Genomic DNA, 19,259 nt, shown 5'->3' with positions numbered 1-19,259 from the left:
ATTTTTAGTGAATCATTCACGAACAAATTGGTTCGTATAAGTGAATCGTTCGCGAACGAATCGATTCATTTACTCAATTTTTTGTGAATCATTCGCGAACGAATTAATTCAAAATTAAAGAATTTATCGATTCGTTGGTGAGTGGTTCTTTCAAAGTGCTCGGAGGCCTCCAAGTTGCAGTCAAATTTTTCAGCAAACTGGTGAACTGAAACCTTTTGGAATGAAGTTTGATTCCCCCCCCCTCATTCTCCCCTGGACAGCATTAGAATTCATTTAAAAAAAAAAAAAAAAACTCCTTAGATGAGGTTAGGTTACGTTCACAGTTCAAGTTTACTTGATGTGAGGGTGATTTGTACTTTGTAGAGATAAAACCCCTTTCACTCAATAAAATAAACTCATCACAAAAAAATCAAAATTTGAAAAAATTCACTTTTCAATTCCAAACATTTAAAAAAGTTCAAATTTATTCAGTTGTCTTATTTTGACTTCTTTCTGACGTACCCTATTTCATAAAAAAAGTTGATAAAAATCACATTCGTGAAAAAAAAATTGAAATTCGTTTATTTTTTGAATTTTTTCGAATCTAGTGGAGGAGGTTCTTTCAACTTTTTCAACAGATACGTAAAAATAGGGGTCAAATTGGTCAACTTCGCCAGTCAAAACTGTTTTTCATGTTTTAAATCAAAAAATCGCATTTTTTTCGCGAACTTTCGATTTTTTTAAATCGACTTTACGACTTAATGCCATCTCAATTTTTCAATATGTTGTTCATCATGAAAAGTTGTCCATAATATATTTTTTTCAGAATTTTTGAGAATCGGAACGATATGAAAACTACGTCTTGAAACTTTTCGAGCTAATTTTTCGTACGAAAAAAAGTGGCAACACTGATTTTTATGATATCACCAAAAAGCCCCTTAAAACCCATAACTATTGGAAAAAATTCCAGTTTGGTAGGTGTCGCGGTTATCGAGTAATCCACTGCTGAAATTGATGATATTTCAAGTTCACTGAAAACTTTGACACCCCCAGCAGCCTTTAAAAAAAGGCTAGAGGGCTGCGATTTGCGCCATTGGTCACCCCTTCGGAAGTTCTTTCTACAGGAAAAATTTCAAAAAAATTGGCGACCCCCCCTTACCACTTCTTGGTCGAATTGGGATGGAATGATCTACTCAGGGCTTATTTGTTATCAATTTCAATTTTTCGATTAAGTGTGGTGCGCCCTTTTTTATTTCCGAAAAAATATTTTTAATTTTAAAAGGTTCGATAAAATTATGAGGCAAAAATCAAGCCATGGCTGCACGCCTTTTTTGCCTTTTTTGGAAAATTTTTTGATATTCTCAACTCGTGGAAAACTTCTAAAAACACATAAAAAAGCAATGGAGACAATTTTTATGCATTCATCTAATAAAAATACTTATAATTGGGTTCCTAACCCAATCATAATTAGGAAAAATGTCCATGTTTTTAGATCAGGTACCTAGTACCTACATCAGACAAGTTTCTTATTTTGAATTGAGAAAAAAACCATTCGGGAGAAGAGTCGTTTGGGTAATTTTAATTCGAGGGATCAGATTTGGGGAAAAGGGATTCGGAGAATTGTACCAAAATCGGTCCCCGGGGGCCACTATAGCGATCGTCAATCAACATCATAGACCAGTCCTTCCCTGAAACTCCCTCACCTCCCCTCCTTCGTTACACTAAAAAAATCATCTCAACGACAAAATCCACAAAATATTCTCGTTTCATACTATACGTACGTATTACGAATAAGAGGAGAACATCGGTAATATTCATCGTGGTATGAAAATAACGACCGTCGTATGTCGTCGTCTTCGTCTTCGTTCGTCGTCTCGGGTGCTTTGCATTATGTAAAATTTCAGCTCGACTGAACAACAACAGCATAAATGAAGCTTTTATTATTTAGTCGCATAATATAAACTTATTGAATAGCTATGGGCGTAGCTAGATAGCAGGTTGAAGTTACTTAAGCTATTTTACGCGGGCACGTGACTTCTTTTATAAATGCTCTATTCAGCTACTATACTCGTAGGGTACTAGTCAATAGCGAACTACATTGTAATTCATTTGCGCTGGCATAAGAAAAACATATCTTGGAAATTTCGGTATTTATCATCATTACATAAGCGTTGTGTTGGTAAATATATACGCGATTTCCTCTTCTCTCTCTCACTCTCTCTCTCTTCTTCATCCTCATCATCGTCATCGTCATCTGTGTGAACCACCTACCTATACATATAGGATGTCGAACAGAAAACGTTCGACATTGTGAACTGTGACAAATGAGACGTTCACGTATAGTAAGTTCGTATATTTTCATGTGAGTGTGTGTGTGTGTGATGATGATGATGGGGAAGGGGAGGGGAGGGGGTATCCTTTTTCGAATGTGTTGCTGGGATGGAGGAAATAGGTAGTCTGAATCGATTGAACATTTTCTGGCTTTGATTGATTATAGAGTTCATTTTATCGACTATATAGCTGTGGTGGTTGCTCGAAAGACGATGGATTAAATGTGTAGTATGGATTCACTTTCAACATCTCCACGCTTTAGTTTTCAATCCTGTCTGAAGTTGGAATATCTTGAACTAGGTCTAGGGCTCGATAGTATAATTAATCGAACCGATAGTCGAGACTGGCGACTGGTCTCATTGAACTCGTCGTTCTATATTTCGTCGCTTTTAATACTAATAATAAGATAATAGGGGATCAATAACGCTTGGACGACGATGGTCAGTAGTATACTTTGAAATGACCCTGGCTTGTCAATTTGACGATAGTCGTCAATATATTCGTAAATATTGTAGCTATGGCAACCCCAATCCAATGGTAATAGTTTGTACGAGTAAAAATTCAACCATCTTTCTTTACAGGTATCGAATTGTATAATTTTCTGCACCCTTGACAATGGTTAATACCTATCGTAGTTTTTATTTACCCTACGAAACAAAAAGCGCCCCGTCAAAAAAACACAAAGAGCTTTGATTTTCACCGCCGATTTCGTATCAGTTACGTATGATCTGTTTAAACGATTTCCGTACAGTCGAATGGTGTTTTTTAGCGAAAAAAATTTAGGTCATTGGGTATTGTAGCTATAGGTTCGTCGATTTGTATCCGCTATTTTATCATTTTTTTCCAGTAGGTGACGTGCGAATTTTACACTCGAATGAATTCTCTCTGGTCTGGGATGATAATCTGCCTCGTAGGTACGAGTACATGTGGACAATGCAGATAGCGAAAGTGTACAAATTGATAATGAAAGTGTGGCTGAATGACATCGATGGCGAATCACGTTCACGTCGTTCCATCGAGATTTCCATACCACCTAAAAAAAAAAAGCAAACCATTTATCAAAGAATTCATTATCACTAAACCTACTACTACGAAGTTTTCCCAGCGATGAAAAAAAAAATATTACTGTAAACTTCGCACCTCATACAGTGAAAGTTTTCCACCACACGTATTCTGTCTCAAGACTCAAGTTCAAAGGCAACGTGAAAATTGTCAAATAGCAAACGTTATTTTTCATAGGTACGTTTTCTCGAAAGTCAAAACTGTAACAGTAGAGAGTTTTTGTGGGGTGATGAGTTATACGACAAGTATAACTCCAGGCTGTTAAAGTTTATCCGTCGAGATGTTACGTCTCTTTTCTTCATTCTATACATATACGAATAAAAAGAAAAACTTTTACACAGAGGAAAAAAAAATCAATGTTGAGAATTTGTCGAGCTCCAAGTCGAGCTGTCAGTTGCCTTGTAAGTTATCAAACGATTGGAACATTCGTTTTATTCGTCGTAAGTATACATATATAGAAGAAGTATAAGAACAAAACGTAGGGTAAATTGTATTTTGGCAGAATTCAAATTCACCTCGGATAATTTATCAGAAAATGTTGTCGCGTGAATGCGGAATTTGTTTGTGTGACGTAGGTATGTAGGTAGTCGTAGGTATTTTCTGGGCTTATTTTTATTTTTTCGTGAAATGCAGGTATTGATGAGGAATTATTGGTTCTGCGGTTGTGGTTTTGATTGAAGAAATTATATGTATTTTGACGTTTGGAGTTATTTTGCTTTTGTGGGGGTGGTGGTTTTCAAGGATGTCTGCCTAGTTGAGGTTGGCAGAAATTATTTTATTTATAAATAGAATGGTCACGGTTGGTTAATGGAAAAGGATTTTAGTCAATGAACTCGATTTATTTTGAGAACCACTCTTTTTAAATCAATTGCTGGACAGAAATTAAGGGTCTTTCGAGATTATTGAAGAGAAACGAAATTTTTGATCATAAAATTTTTGATCAGATGGTGTGATTCGAGGTCTATAAAGCTTAGTTCTGGAGAAATTTTGTGCCAAGATTGGGAGGTTCAACTCAAATGAATTGCGTATGATGAAAAAAATTCACTAGTAATTTTAAACTTTTCCATCGCAACAATTTTTTTTTTTTTTTAAAGTTGTAAATTTTTTTCCAAGATGTATTGTTTCAAAAATATCTCAGGAACAAATTTCAAGGCTCAAATTGTTAAAATATTTTTTTTTTGAAAATTGTACTTCCAAAATTTTTTTTGAGTGCCTGAGGAGTTAAACTTTATGATATGGAAAATCAGAAATCTGTTGTCGATATTGACAGTAGGTACCTCGAGAGCCACATTTCCATTCGTAGGTGTCTTAAAATTTGTTCAAATAGTGCAAAAATTATCAAAATAGTACACCAAATCATTTGTGACATAGGTACTATTTTAAAACATTATCGTAACATCGTTGTGTGTCATTTTTTGAGAGTTTTCAAAGTGTTTGGATGTGGTCGTGCGTTTTTGTGTTTTTATAATGCTATCGGGTTATGTAGTGTGGTGTAGTTTTCTTTTTATCTTTTTTTGCACTTGGACGTGGTCCGATGAGTCTTCTTATCATGAGTAACCATTCAGGTAGATATATTCAAGTCGAACGTTGTTGTAATCATTTGTAACTTGGTTTTTGTGTTGGAATGTGCTGTTAAATCTCAGAAGTAATTTTTTATTTACGATTGAGTTAAATGGAAATGATTTCAAGTACGTACCTTCAAAATATAATATTTATGTCAAAATAGGAGAAAATTGCTCTAAAAATACTCAAAAATCATGTTTGGTGGAATCATCTGGTGGTGCGGTGGGGGGGGGGGTGTGAAATGGTATTTTTGGAGCCTCAGCCCATTAAGTACGGTTGCCAATGGTTAATTGAAGGCACAAAAAAAAATGAAAAATAAAACTATAAAATCACCCAAAAATGGTTTATCTAAATGTTCAAAGTAAGAAAAATGAGTAGGTATTACGAAAAATTCCAAATCAATTGAAATGAAGTTCTGTGTTGCAGAAATTACTTGAATTCAATAAAAAGTCTTAAAAATGGTTATAAAGTTGTTAGAAATATAATGAAAATAATTTGAAATCTTCAAAAAAGGTGTTGAAAGTGTTCGTAAGAAATTCTTAAATCATTCTAAAGTCGATTAAAATGATAGAAATGTTGATTAAATTGAAGAAATTTGCTTAAAATGGTCTCAAGATCACTCAAAGTGTTGTAAAATTCATTCTGAAAGGTGAAAATGCAGCAAAAATGTCTGCATCAATAAGACATTGAAAGATTACTAAAAACGACTTAAATTGGAAATTTATGAGTGAAAATGTTATTAACAGTGGGTAAAAAATCTAGTCTAAACTGATAAAACTGATGAAAAAATGATTTGAAGTGATTCGACTTTGGTTCAAAATCCAAAAAAAAAGTCTTGAACTTGACCAAAAGTTGCACTAATTACACAAATTTTGTCAAAAAATTATACTTATTTCATAAAAAGTGGGTGAAATTTAAAAAAAAAAATGTTTAAAAGTCCCATCTATTTTTTGGTATTTTTAAAAACTTTTCTAACATATTTCATTTTTTTCCAAATTAATAATCTAGTAAGTAACCCCCTCCCCCTCCACCCCACAAGAAAAACAAAAAACAATTGGTAGATAATTTTTATTCATTTTTTAGCTCATTTTTCGACACGTTTTAGCAATTTATTGATATTTTAGCAACTCTTGTATAATTTTTGAGGATTTTTCTCATAATTCGAGCAATTATTTCACAAGATTTTTTTTTTGAAATTTTCAACAATTCAAATGACTTTAGCTGTCCTGCTTTTGAACAATTTTGAACCATTTTTGAGTATTTCAACATTTATTTTGAATTAAGGTATGAATAAATTTTACATGCCTTATAAAATTGCTTTTCAACATTTTAACAAACATTTTCAGCATTATTTTTTTTTCAAACTAACCTATTTTTTTGGGCTTTTTGAACTCATTTCTCCAAATTTTCCATCGTTTACAAAATTTTGAGAAATTCTAAAAAATGTTCAACAATGCAAGTTAACTTTCTACTGCTTTTGTGCAATTTTGAAAAATTTTCAATCAATTTAAGTAAGTTTTTCTGAATTTTGAGATAGCTTTTTTTACTTTACTTTGGAATATATTCCTGAAATTTAACCAAAATAATTAACAATGTCATTGGATTTTTAACGACATTATTTTCAAATATGTTTTCCTGATTTCAAAGTTTTTTTGATTATTCGGACTCATCAGGTAGATAAATATTTTGAATAAAAACGATTTCTGTTTCAATTTGAAAAAATTTTCTCATGCCTTGACCAATTTTTCACTTTTTAATATTCTATTAATTTTTGAAAAATTATGAAATTGATTTAAAATGCAGAATTATAAAAGTTGAAGTTTCTACAAAAGTTTGTTTAAAATTTCGAAAAAGTTGACATTTTTGTAAAATTTGCTCAAATTTTTGTGTAAAAGATATTAAAAATTGGCCTTAAATTTTGTCAAATTACAAGAAACATTCTTTAAAATGAAAAAAAAGAACTGTCAAAATATCATAAAATCGCTTAATGAATTCAAAAAACAACAAGATTATGTAGGTTTATATTGATAATGGTTCGAAATTTTCTTAAAATTAACAGAAGTGCTGAAATGATTTAGATAAAATTTTTAAAAAGAGTTGAAAGTACTTACTGTATTGTTCAAAATTTCACAAAATTTGCTATCATTCAAATCGAAGAAATTAGGTAGAATATTCAGACATTACGCTTCAAGAATTTGTAAAATTATTTGAATAGTTCACGAAATGTGTCTAGAAAATCCATAGAAATGATAAAACATCTATTTAAAAAAATGATTTGTTGCTTTTAAATTCGATAAAATTGTTGAAAATGTATTAAAAACTTGATAACGTTGTTAAAAATCTTTGTAAAAATGAGTAAAATTTCCAAAAAATGATTTTGAATTGCTTTAAAAATAGTTCAAAATTGAGGAAAATTGTTGAAAATAGCTAAAAGATGTTTAAAATTGTATAAAATTTGAAAATAGGATGTTCCAGTTGTTGAAAGTTTTATGAAAGTTGTTCAAAATCATATAAAAATCACTTTCAAATGTGAGACATGAGTTAAAACTTTTTCAAAATTATATTATTAAGAAAAATACCTAAGTATACAAAGATTTCAAAAATATGGTAAAATTGTCAAAAAAAACGGTTCAAGTGTTCCAAAAACTCACAAAATGTGGAAAAAGCGTTCATAATGAAGTTGAAGTTGTTCACAGGAGTGGAAAATTTGTCAATAATATTGCACTAAAAGTTTTCAAAATCGGTTCAAAATGGTTGAAAATATTGAAAAAATTCATTTCAAAATTCTGAATTTATTTAAAATTAAAAAAAAGTTGATCAAAATATTGCAAAAAAAATCATCGCAGTGAGGTTGATGTGACGAGAAAATATTTTTGTAAAGATGAGTAAAAATTTATTGCAAAAATAAATATTCAAACTTCTCAAAAATTTGCTCAAATAAAAAGTTTATTGAGAAATTGCCTGAAATGAGTTGAAAATTATTCAAAATCGCAATAAAGTTGTTGAAATATAATTAATTGAATTATTTTTATAATACCTACTTCAGCCTGTTTAAAATTTTTATGGAAATTATTCAAGTTGACAAATTAGTTATTTCTAATTTTTTTAAAATGACATTAAAATGGATTAAAATTGAACTGTTAAGTCACGAATCATATCTTGATACCCATTTAATATACTGGCCAGGTCCTTGCTTCGAGAACCCTGCTAAAATATGTTTACAACTTCATAAAACCGAACAATATAAATACAATTCAATTATTCAAGCGCGAATAAAAATTGCATAGAATTTACAAATGCAGACTAAAGGTTGAGAGAAGAAAGAAAGAAAGAAAAAAGAATACGAAGAAAACAAACGAGAAAATAGATTTCCACTAAATATAACATGTGTAGTAAGGTAATAAAAGAGACGATTAATGTGTTCCGTTTAAACCCCCTCCCCACCCCCTCCCTTCCTTCTCCTACCCTTCTTCTCCCGGTACATTTCCTCGAGCGTATAAAACAATACATCACGTAGGTAATTCAAACTCTCTACCTACCTACAACAAGGCACTGAAACACACAACACATCGACTCGGGATAAAAATCGAATTACCTCTTTGAATGAATTTTCTCGCGAGTAATTAAAGAGTAAAGAGATGAGGGAATTTGTGTGAAAATGAAAAAGAAGAAAATAAAAAGCCGGAAGATACTTGTTTTTCTCATACAAGTTGCCCGCTGTTCTGTTCTCAAACCTCCACCATTGAATGAAAGCTCTTCGTACTCGTTTTTATATTTATAATGTACTCGTTCGTAATAACTCCATAACGATTTTTAAAAATGAAGCTTACGTCGAGACGAACGACGTCCGCGTCCATCTCATTGACGTAATAATTTCAGCCGCCATCGCCATTGCCAGTCGAGTGTTTTAATTAAATTTCCACCGTTATAATCGGAATTATCGGCGAGTTTTTCACTCGGCAGTGTGACGACAAAAGACGTCACATCTTACTCGTATACGCTGCTGACGATGGCAGCGATTTTCGAAATTCAAAAACCAGTCAGGTCATAAAGGTGGAACAAAAGAGGGTTTAATTTTCAATACGATACAATGTATGGGGCTCATGATGCGGAAACCGCGTTCAAGATGGGTTGGGCTCTGCCTCAGCTGCCTACATTAGCATTTTTTGTATTTTAAATTTAAAGAATACGTAATTACATGGTTGTTGTTTTTTTTTTCATTCGGTTGGTAATTTTTTTTTTCTTGGTTTTGCTTTCAGGGCACAGCGTTTCGGAGAAATACGCGGAATTGAAATTCGCCGAACACTCGAATCCACCGTCTCCATATAAAGTCACCGGCTTAACTTGTAACGGAAATAAAGCCATCAGTCCTGCCATCAAAGTGAGTAATGATATCAAATTAAGCGTCCAAATTGAAAGCTTCCAAAGCTTTTATTATACCAGATCATTATACCTACGTGAAAGTTGTACTTACTTAATGCATAATGTATGATGTTATTTAAATGCAATCATTTTCGGCTCACCCAGTCACCCTGCCTTGGCCCTTGGCCTTTGGGATCGACTCACCTCTCGTCTCCGATCTAATCTACTTTTCAACCCCTTTTTCATCGTCACCGCGAACACGAATTAAATCTTTTTTTTTACTCGAGTAAGTAATATAGACTATATTAATAATCCATACACGAAAAAGTGCTCTAGAAGTTGATTTTGTATTTTTTTCTGGGGGACCAAAAAAATGCGCTGCCAAAATGAAGGTACTACCTGCCCCATTCAGAAAAGTGCAATTTTGACATTTTTACCCCTTACAACGAAGGGGTGGACCCTCGAAAAGGCGATTTTGGGGACATGGTCGGGACCGAAAAAACTCGACGGGGTTGTGTTGGGGGACTTCTCCCGATGCCAAATATGTCATTTTTTCCCATGAAACCCTGCACAACTGCATTCTATGGCACTTTGAATGCGATTTTTATGCATTTTTGGCCATTTTTGATGGTAAAATGGCTCTCATGTCCACAATATGGCTGGGGACCGAACGATTCTTGGACGTTTGTTAGACGGAGCTATTTGAAGCCCAACTGCGCAAAAACGGCGAAAAAATACGATCACAACGCGATTTTATGAGCACTAATAGGCTTGTTACCACTCCCCCGCCCCCCACCGAATTAAATAATGCATTGTCTATTCGATAATATCGATGCGACACATCAAAATGATATAAAATTTCGCGCTGAACTCAAAAATCGCAATCATTTTTAATTCTGACCCCCCCCCCCGGTGGAGTGTTGCCCCCCAAACTGAATATAACGATGATATTGAACAAACATTTGCACATTACACGTCGATACTGAGGATTTATGAGTACGAAATCAGAATGAATCTCATATTCGTTGCGTGGGAATATTTTTGCTTCAAAATTTTTCATTTAATCTCCACCCCTCCCTTCCCCTTTTAAAGACTATGTTTGAACATGGATTTGAAAACTTGAACATGACCTATCAAAATGGTATAAAATTTCGCGCTGAGCTTGGAAATTGCAGTCATTTTTCATTTTGACCCACTCGGTGGAGTTTCGCCCCCTCCCTCCATAAAGTCAACTATGAAATTGAACACGTTGCACATTACGCGTCTGTATATGAGGATTTATGTAACAATTATGACACTTGCAACATAAAACAATATTCAAGGAAAAAATACCAAAAAAATTTGAAAATTAGAACAAACATGAAAGATGAAAAAATGAAATGAGAAAAAAAAACAGAAAAATTAGAAGAACGAGAAAAAATACAAAAAAATGGAACAACAATGAATGATTCAAAGAATGCAAACGAAAAAAACGAGATGAAATGAAAAAAAAATAACAGAAAAATAAGAATGGGAAAAAATACAAACAGATAAGAAAATTGGAACAGAAATGAAAGATGAAAAAAAATATAAATGAAAAAAAAATCAGATGAAATAAGAAATAAAGAAAATCAATAAAAAAATACAAACAAGAAAAATGGAACAACAATGAATGATACAAAAAATGTAAATGAATAAAATGAGATTGAGAAAAAAGTACAAAGAAATAAGTAACAACATTGGAACAAAAATGAAAAAAAATATAAATGAAAGGAAATCAAATGTAATAGGAAAAATTAGAAAAACGAGAAAAAAATACAAACAAGAGAAATGGAACAACAATGAAAGATACAAAAAGTGTAAATGAAAAAAAATGAGATGAAATGAAAAAAAAACGAAAAAAATAAGAATGAGAAAAAAATACAAAGAATGAAAATGAATAGGTAACAACTATTTCGGTCAAATTCATTTTTCACAACTAACACGTAGATGTCGAGCACAATAGTTGTGATGTAATCAGCTGATTAATGGTGCAGTGGAGTCTTGCTAGCCATTTATTTGTGTTTTAAGAAACAACAGAAATACGAGAAAACGCTATCCCGAGCTCCATCGTTTCCAAACTTCATTCCAGCCATGAGAAAAACAGTCAATCGAATGTGGGGAGCGAGAGGAGGGGGTGAAAATGAAAATTGATTCCAATTTTCGAGCTCACAATCAGTGCGAAACTTCATGTCATTTTGATGGGTCGCGTCCAAGTTTTCAAATCCATTCTCTGAATTTATGGAGGGAGGGGGCAAAACTCCACCGAGTGGGTCAACATGAAAAATGACTGCAATTTCCAAGCTCAGCGCGAAATTTTATACCATTTTGATAGGTCATGTTCAAGTTTTCAAATCCATGTTCAAACAGAGTCTTTAGAGGGGAAGGGAGGGGTGGAGATCAAATGAAAAATTTTGAAGTAAAAATATTCCCACTGTAAATATAATGATATTATGTACCACTTGGTGATACTGCATAAGCTGAATACTCTGAGAATATTACTTACCCCGGCCAAAGGCTATATCAATTATATCACACAATAAGTAAAATGTAGTCACGTGTAAGACACTTTGTATTAAATGTAAAAGAACAAACACAATTAAATACCTTTAGAAGGTTTATATGTATCAACACGATACTTACACTTAAACTAATTAAACAATAATTAAAACTAATATAATATGCTTTCTTGCCAATTATGGCTATAATACACCACCGAGATTATATCGCGTCGACACGTCCGATCACTACGTACCTCAACAATATAACAATCGGCCGCAGCGCCGCTCCGTGGGCTTGTAGCCCTGTGTCGCGACGCGTGATCAGTGTTACCAACACATATACTTAATCCTATAAAACCCTTACAGGTCCGGCATATCTCCCCTCTATCATATGCCCCTTCGTGGCTTTACTCAATGAGTATAACCAGTCGTGGAAAGCACGGATCAGAGAGAGAAAGATATGTCGAAGCTGTAAGGCTGATCCCTGTGGGAGCAGTCTCTGCCCCTCGTGGTGTTCCACTGCGGGAAATTCGAGGCAGAGTAAATCCAATTTTAGCCCACTGTGCACGTAGCAATACCCCCGAAGCTCCCCTTCGCGACCCTGCACCACCCGCCATCGCATCCGAAGATACGAGCAACGAATAAGGACAGAATACACGAAGTTGAAAACATCGGGTAAGTATGTACTATCTAGCGACAGAATACAGAAATAAAGACTTTTTCCTTAAACTAATAATTTTTTTAAACTCCCAAATCGAAAAGGATAGACGAGACAAGAATCGAACAAGCGAACCGAAAGTCTGGTTACTGTGAACCAACGTAGGAGGTACGTGTCGTCTGCCTGTGGCAGTATGTCGTGTCGTACGTCGAGTATGAAAAAATTACAAAAAACTTAGAACTTCTAAAAATTTACAAAAAGTTTACGAAATACAATAGAAAATAGGACTGTATCGATGCGTCGAGAATACACAACTTATGAAAATAAAAAACAACTGTCCAAAATTACGCATCGTGAAAACAAATTTGTCAAATTCTTACAAAATAAAACTAAATCTAATCAGTCCTTTCGAAAACAAAATTATCGATAAACAAAAATTAATCAGTCTGTGACCGAACAAAATTACATGTAATCAAATTATAACAATCAGCACAATAATATATCAATCGAAAAATGCAACGTAGCGGATTAAATTATCGAACCAAAATACAGATGATTATCGTCGGATGTTAAAGTTGACTTCTTCGAATACAGATAACGACGTTGAAATAAAACGTTGGCGGAATGTTACCTCGCCTTGGTTGCGATGATGCCAAGTCAGTGGCGACTACGATGATATTTCGACGATTGCTGTTGAGAAAGTTGATTAATAAGGTACCCTGTGGGTAATTTTTATAAAATGTCAATTTTACATCGCTGCGCGATTATGTTAAAAAGTAATTTCGACTCATTTTTTGCAATTTTACGTTAGTCCACTCGATTTTTGAAAATTAGACAAAGTTCAAAACTACGAAAAATGAATAAGACTTCGAGTGGAAGATTTTTTAATGAAAATTCTGGTGAAATTGGTCCCTAGGTTCAAACCTTTTTTGAATTTATCAGTACCTACTTTTATTCGGATAGGTACCTACAATTTGGAAGTTGAAATTATTATTTCAAAAATGGTCAGAATTTCTATCTTTTCTGAGTCGTACGTAGTTGTTATTTTTCACCAGATTTTATGTATTAGACTGTGTCTAAGTCGTGTTTACGATTGTATCGTATTAGCTCTCTGGCATGTCAGCATCTTCGTGGTTGATTGTAGCGTTTGCGCTATCTTTGTTGCTATTCGCTTCGCCTTGTTGGCGTTGAGGTTTCGGCGTACTAGTAAGGAAGTTTGCTGCATTTTGCGACTTATTCGGCGATGGTCCTGTGGATCCTTGCGTCGTGTTTATCGGCGCCTGTGGCGTACCAGGGTTGGACGTTGACGGGTATTCTGAAAATGGAACCGTTCCTGGTTGAACAGTTGTTTCCATTCCTTCTTCCATTTTTTCAGGTGTTTTTGGACTGTGTCCAGTGTACTCAGTTTTTCCATCTCTTACAATGGTGAAAGCTGGTTTATCGATCGTTGGGGGTAGCCCTTGGTGTTTTGCAACTTGATTATTTCCAAATGGTTGCATTTGTTTTGTTTCAGGAGCATGTTGCTGAATAGTTTGATTCAATTCGTCGCAAGCTTGATTGAATCTGGTAGTCGAAATGTTCATCATTTGTTGTCCTCCAGGTACATCAACCATCTTTTGTACCGTTTCCGGTGTGGTTTCGATACCTTCCATTGCAACATGTTGTTGCGCTTGTTGCGCTTGTTGAGCGTTGAACTGCTCCAAGTTAGCTTGACTAAGTCCCGCGTTTACGAGTGTATTGTCGTTAATTCCAGCTTGTTGCTGACCAATCGGTATGTAGTCCGTTCCTGGGCTTTCGAATTGTAATTCGGCTTGTTTTTCCGGAAATTCATCGTCCTGTTGAACGAAATGTTGAGACGATTGCGAGTATTCCGAAGAAGTATCGTCGTCGTAATATTGGAAGGCGTCTTCTTCCCCTTCGTTCTCTTCACGTTCTCGCTCTTTCGGATCTTTCGGCGGCATGATAAGATCGTCGCGGATTGCGAATACGTAATCGTGATAGACCTCTGGTTCAAACCAGGGTCCAAAATCGTCCATGTTTGGTCGCATGTTGCCGAAAAAGTTTTCAGGTCCCATTATCTCTACGATACCGTTGTAGGTTCTCGACCAGGAATCAGTGAAAACTTTCGTATAAGCTGCTACCAGCTGTTCATTCTGGTCGGGAAAATACATTAGTGGCATAAGGTAGATTTCTCTAACCTTATACTTTCGCATTAGTCTTAATAGTTCCGCATAATGTTCGCGGAAAGTCGTCGGTGACATGCCATTGAACATGTCCCAGTTTCCAATTGAGTACATGACTCGAGGTGGTAAGTTTTTTAACTTAGTTAGGCAGTCGATCAGGTCGACAATGCTCAAATCACGTCGGTAGAGTCCTGGGTGTAATGCTTGTAGCATATTTTGTCGAAGTCGAAGCATATATTGGATCATTCCCCAAATATATCCATCTCCCATCATTAGGACGTCTTGAGCTGCAACTGCAGTGTATACGCCGTTCGCGGCTTGGTTGTGGAACGTCGCGAGGAGTGTGTATCGACACGGGTAAAATTGCAGTGGAAAGAATGGATATAACGTCGTTGCTTTTATCGCATATCGTCGAAAAAATCGATCGTGTTCTCGTTTTGTCTGTGCGAAAGGTCCTTTACGTTCACGTTCTAGTTTGCTTCGACTTTTTGTCTGTTGTGTGCGGTAAATGCTACGTTTCTCAGTTGTAGGTACGTGTAGCGCAGGTGGTATCAATTTGCCTTGATCGTCGTATTGTGGTACCTGGTCCATCACCGAAACGTGAGGAGGTACCTGGTCAGGTCTGGCTGCTGCCAGATTTACGTTGGCATTTGGTGCCATTTGCTGCTGTGCTGCTGCGGCACGTTGTTGGTTTGCTTTCGACATTCGAATGTTGCCGGGGGATATTCCTCTTGGTAGCCGTGGCGGCGGCATTTGATGTTGTAACATCTGTTGTTGTGGATTGTAAGTTGGAGTCGGAGCTCGGCCTCTTATCGTTGGGTTCGGAGCAAAACTCTTCTGAATATTGCCTGTTGGCAATTTTTGACCTTGTGTGCTTTTTAGCGGTGGTCTGTATTCATGTATCGGACGTTGAATATTTTCGAAATCCGGTTGGATTGCGGCTGCAGCTGCGTAGGAAGCTGGTGACGATGTTGATGTACCAGGTTGGTTTGTGTTGTCAGATTGAACTGATAATACGTTCGCAGCTGTGCTGAGAATAACGGATGCGTCGTCAGCGTTTCTCGCTGGTGTAGTCGATCTTGATCGTGATCGCCTTTCATTAGCTTTAGATAAAGCTAATTGGTAAAGACTTTTAGTCTTAGCGAGTTGAGTTTTCGTACTCGTAAGTTCTGCCTGTAGCTTCGCTACTAAAGCTTGGGTTTGCGCAATTTGTTGCTCACTAGTGGCGTGACTATCCTGCCAGAATTGAGCCTCAATTTCCACCGTCGAGTTTGCCAGCGCACGTAAGTCTAGCGCTTGTAGCGTAGTCTGCATTAGGTGAAATTGTGAGGCGTAAAGTGTCATGTTACACTGATCACGTGGGCAGAGGACCATTTGTTGTCCGTTGGCGCTTGCCTCGGTACACATGTCTCTTACGCATGCTGCGTGGAATACGTGTTTGCAATCACTTGTTGCGAGTACGGTGGCGGCTTCCTTTAGGTCTGCCGTGATGGCCGGTTTGAAGATTACGAGGTGGCATTTTTCGCACGTTAATGCTGGAAGCGCCGACATCTGTGAAGCAAAAATGAAACGAAAAAAAATACGCGATAAATTCGGCACTTGTTCACCGATGTTTCGATTTTACGTAAATAAAGTCATGCATTAAAAAGCAAAAATAAATGTGTGTTATTATTTACACTCACCGTCTTCGTCGTTATTTGTACTTTTCGTACTTGAAGTTGGCTCGTCTGGTCCAGGTTTGGCCTCTTTCACGATTTTTCTCGCTACTCTGATCCAATCACCAGGTTTGGTGGCAAGTCCGAATCGTTGTGTGTGATATGCACAAAAGTCGCGATTTTGCGTCGCTAGCACTTCGGATTCGTCAACGTTCGGATTCGTCGACACTTTCCACTGTGGGTCTATGTCCGCGAGCCGTTTTTCGATCGGTGGAAATTCGTATACTTTCTCACCTTCCGACATTCGCACTCGCGATTAGAAATTAAGCTTTCGAGCTTAAGAGTATAAAATAAATCGCACTTTACCCAAAAGTATGATCGTGACTTGAATCGCACGTCTCACTACCGGGCGCACGTTGGATTCCGAAATCCTTTCGCACTAAGTCGCGAAAAATGTTTGGATTTTTCGATAAATCACAGTAAAAAGCAGTTCGCGAAGTAATTCGCACAATTACACGTCAAAAGAGACACGTTTTATAAACACTTTCAGCTTAAAAAGGCAGAAATTCGCAAAAGTACACGAGCAAGCACATACCCGAACGGAGAACAGAACAATAATATTCGTAAAGTACGGCGTGTCGCTCGATGCAGCCGGTTGTATCGGCTTATCTGAGTCCCCCACCTACCTACTTCTTCTACGTTCGTAGCGTTCGGTTGGCGAAAACGGCGCCGGTCGGGCGGCTGGTTGCGAACCGATCGTGTAAGTGATGTGTTTGTAGTGGTAACTACGATAAGTTCTAGGAATTTCTGCTGTCCAATTGCAAACGTGTCGAGCTATGCTCGATTTCGATTAATTTTACGTCATATTTCAGTTGCTAATTAATATTTCAAAATTCTGTTTCGATAGAAATGTTCCTAATAAATCTGTGCATCTTTTAGTATAAGAATATTTTTCCTTTGTTATGTAATTTTAATAAAAACTTGTTGTTTTATGTGAGAAAATCTAGTCATGTAATCGGCTAATACAATCAGCTCGATCGAATCGGTTTGTGTTGGCTATGTTGCCAAATGTCGCTTTCATCGTGTTCGATGAATTCTCCGAAGTAAACTTGTCTACTTCTGTTTATTCGTTGGTTTTGGAAAAATTTTGACTTCGAATCAAAAAGTGATGCTTGTCGCAATATTAAAATTCAATTTTGGTTCGGAATGTGTTTCAAAATTTTGGAAAAGTCAGTTTTAGGTATTCGCTACGCGAAAATAGTTTTGAGTATTTGAATTTAATTATTCAGTTACGTAGGTATTACTTACCTATTTTGTACCTAATACTTACGTATTGAACTTGTAGTCTTGATGCGAATTTCTCAAATTCGGTTTTCTTCTTATTGAAATAAATTTATTTACCTGTTTTTAGCTTGTTAATTATTTTTAAGTTTTACCTAAATAAAAGTCTAGTCATTTTAACGTCGTGGAGAATTTTTATTCGCATATTTTACACTCTTAATTCTAGTTCTATTTCTAGTCAATCTTAATTGTAAATTAAGCCTTTTGGCTGAAAATCTTCGAAAGTAGCGACTGTGTCGCATTATGTTAAGTCTTCGACTCGATATTGAAGATTTTTTCTTCGTAGGTACATTTTAAGTCTTACTTAAGGTCGTCGTATTCCAAAAACTCCTGAAATTTCTCTGAACGTGGCTATCGGTATCGATGGTCGTTTACGTATTTGTCCATTTATTTTCACCGTCGTTCTTATTTTGTCTCCACGTCTTGCGACTCGAGTTACCGTGATGACATATCCGTCGTTGCTGGCGATTTCCGGTTCGTTGAAGATTCGAAGTCTGTGCATCCAGTTTAAAAAAGTTGCAATTCGTATAAGTCTGTTCGCGTCTCCAAAATCACTGATGTAATCGATGTTGATCGTCGCCTCCTGTCGTCTTTGACGGACTTCTAGGGTAAAGCTGTAGATTGCCATTTCGATTTTCGTTGTACGAATTTGTATAAAACTGTCACGAAATTTTATCACGAAAGATAGGTTGAATACTCGCGTTACGTCGCAAATTCGCGTGAGATCAATAGGTGTACAATTTTCGATACTTTGTATCACACGTAGGTTAATTTCTTTGAAAAATACGTCGATTTCGATTATTCACGAAAAAACGTTCGAAATACTTTCGTTTGTCTAAATTTCACTTGAAGTTATTTTTCCCTTTTTCCCTCGAAGGGAATTTACCTTATTTTGAGGGAAAAATTAACTTCGCGAATTTTCATCCGATTTGAAAAATTCCAACGGCGTTGGATGTGTGCTATATTCAGGAGTAAATGAAAATTGTCTAGAAAATTTTTTATGCATATTTTTGTTAGGTAGGTATGTTACCTATTTAGTCGAAATTTCGCGATTTTTCCGAAACTTTTTACGTAGCGTCATTTTTTCGTAGGTCATTAAGCTTTTTCTTAGCTTTTTCCAATGTAATTCGTTTTTCTCGTCTTTCCGCCATGTCTTGGCGTAATTTTTCGTGATTTTCTTTTTTCTTTAGTTTTTCAAGTTGTACTTGATCTCTTAGGTATTTTTTTACTGAAGCGTCACCTACGATCTTGCTTACGCATATGTTTAATTTTGGTCTCATCTTTTTTGATAAGTTTGAGTAATTTTCAATGAATTTTTGTTTGATTTTGTGTTTTTCAGCTTCATTAGCCTTATCGTAAACCTCTGTGGGTTCAAAGTCGAGATCTCTTTTGATCATGTTTTCTATTTCCTGTTGTGAAGGACGTTTTAGGATTGAAATTTTCTTCAGCTCTGTATTTTTGCTGTGTTTCTCGGTCTTGTCTTTTGAGTCTGATTCAGAGCTACTGTCTGACGATGCGTCGTATACTTTTTCTTGTTCAGTTTTTAACTGATCTACGTCATCGTCGTCTGTTAGCGACATTATGATCGATTGGCCGTCGTCGCTGC

General features: G+C 35.7%; 1 protein-coding gene across 2 annotated transcripts in view; it reads left to right on the top strand.

The window, feature by feature from the left end:
- The window catches only part of LOC135842525 (uncharacterized), a 257,307-nt gene that overhangs the window by 106,952 nt on the left and 131,096 nt on the right, over window positions 1-19,259 (top strand). For both annotated transcript variants that reach the window (XM_065360027.1, XM_065360026.1), the window contains exon 3: window positions 9,195-9,316. In XM_065360027.1, coding sequence (XP_065216099.1) covers window positions 9,195-9,316 — 122 coding nt within the window. The remainder of the gene's footprint in view (window positions 1-9,194; window positions 9,317-19,259) is intronic.

Source organism: Planococcus citri, chromosome 4 (assembly GCF_950023065.1).
Source record: "Planococcus citri chromosome 4, ihPlaCitr1.1, whole genome shotgun sequence".
Lineage (NCBI taxonomy): Eukaryota > Metazoa > Arthropoda > Insecta > Hemiptera > Pseudococcidae > Planococcus > Planococcus citri.
Note: the sequence above shows the minus strand (reverse complement) of the source record. Positions and strands in the feature narration are given on the sequence as shown.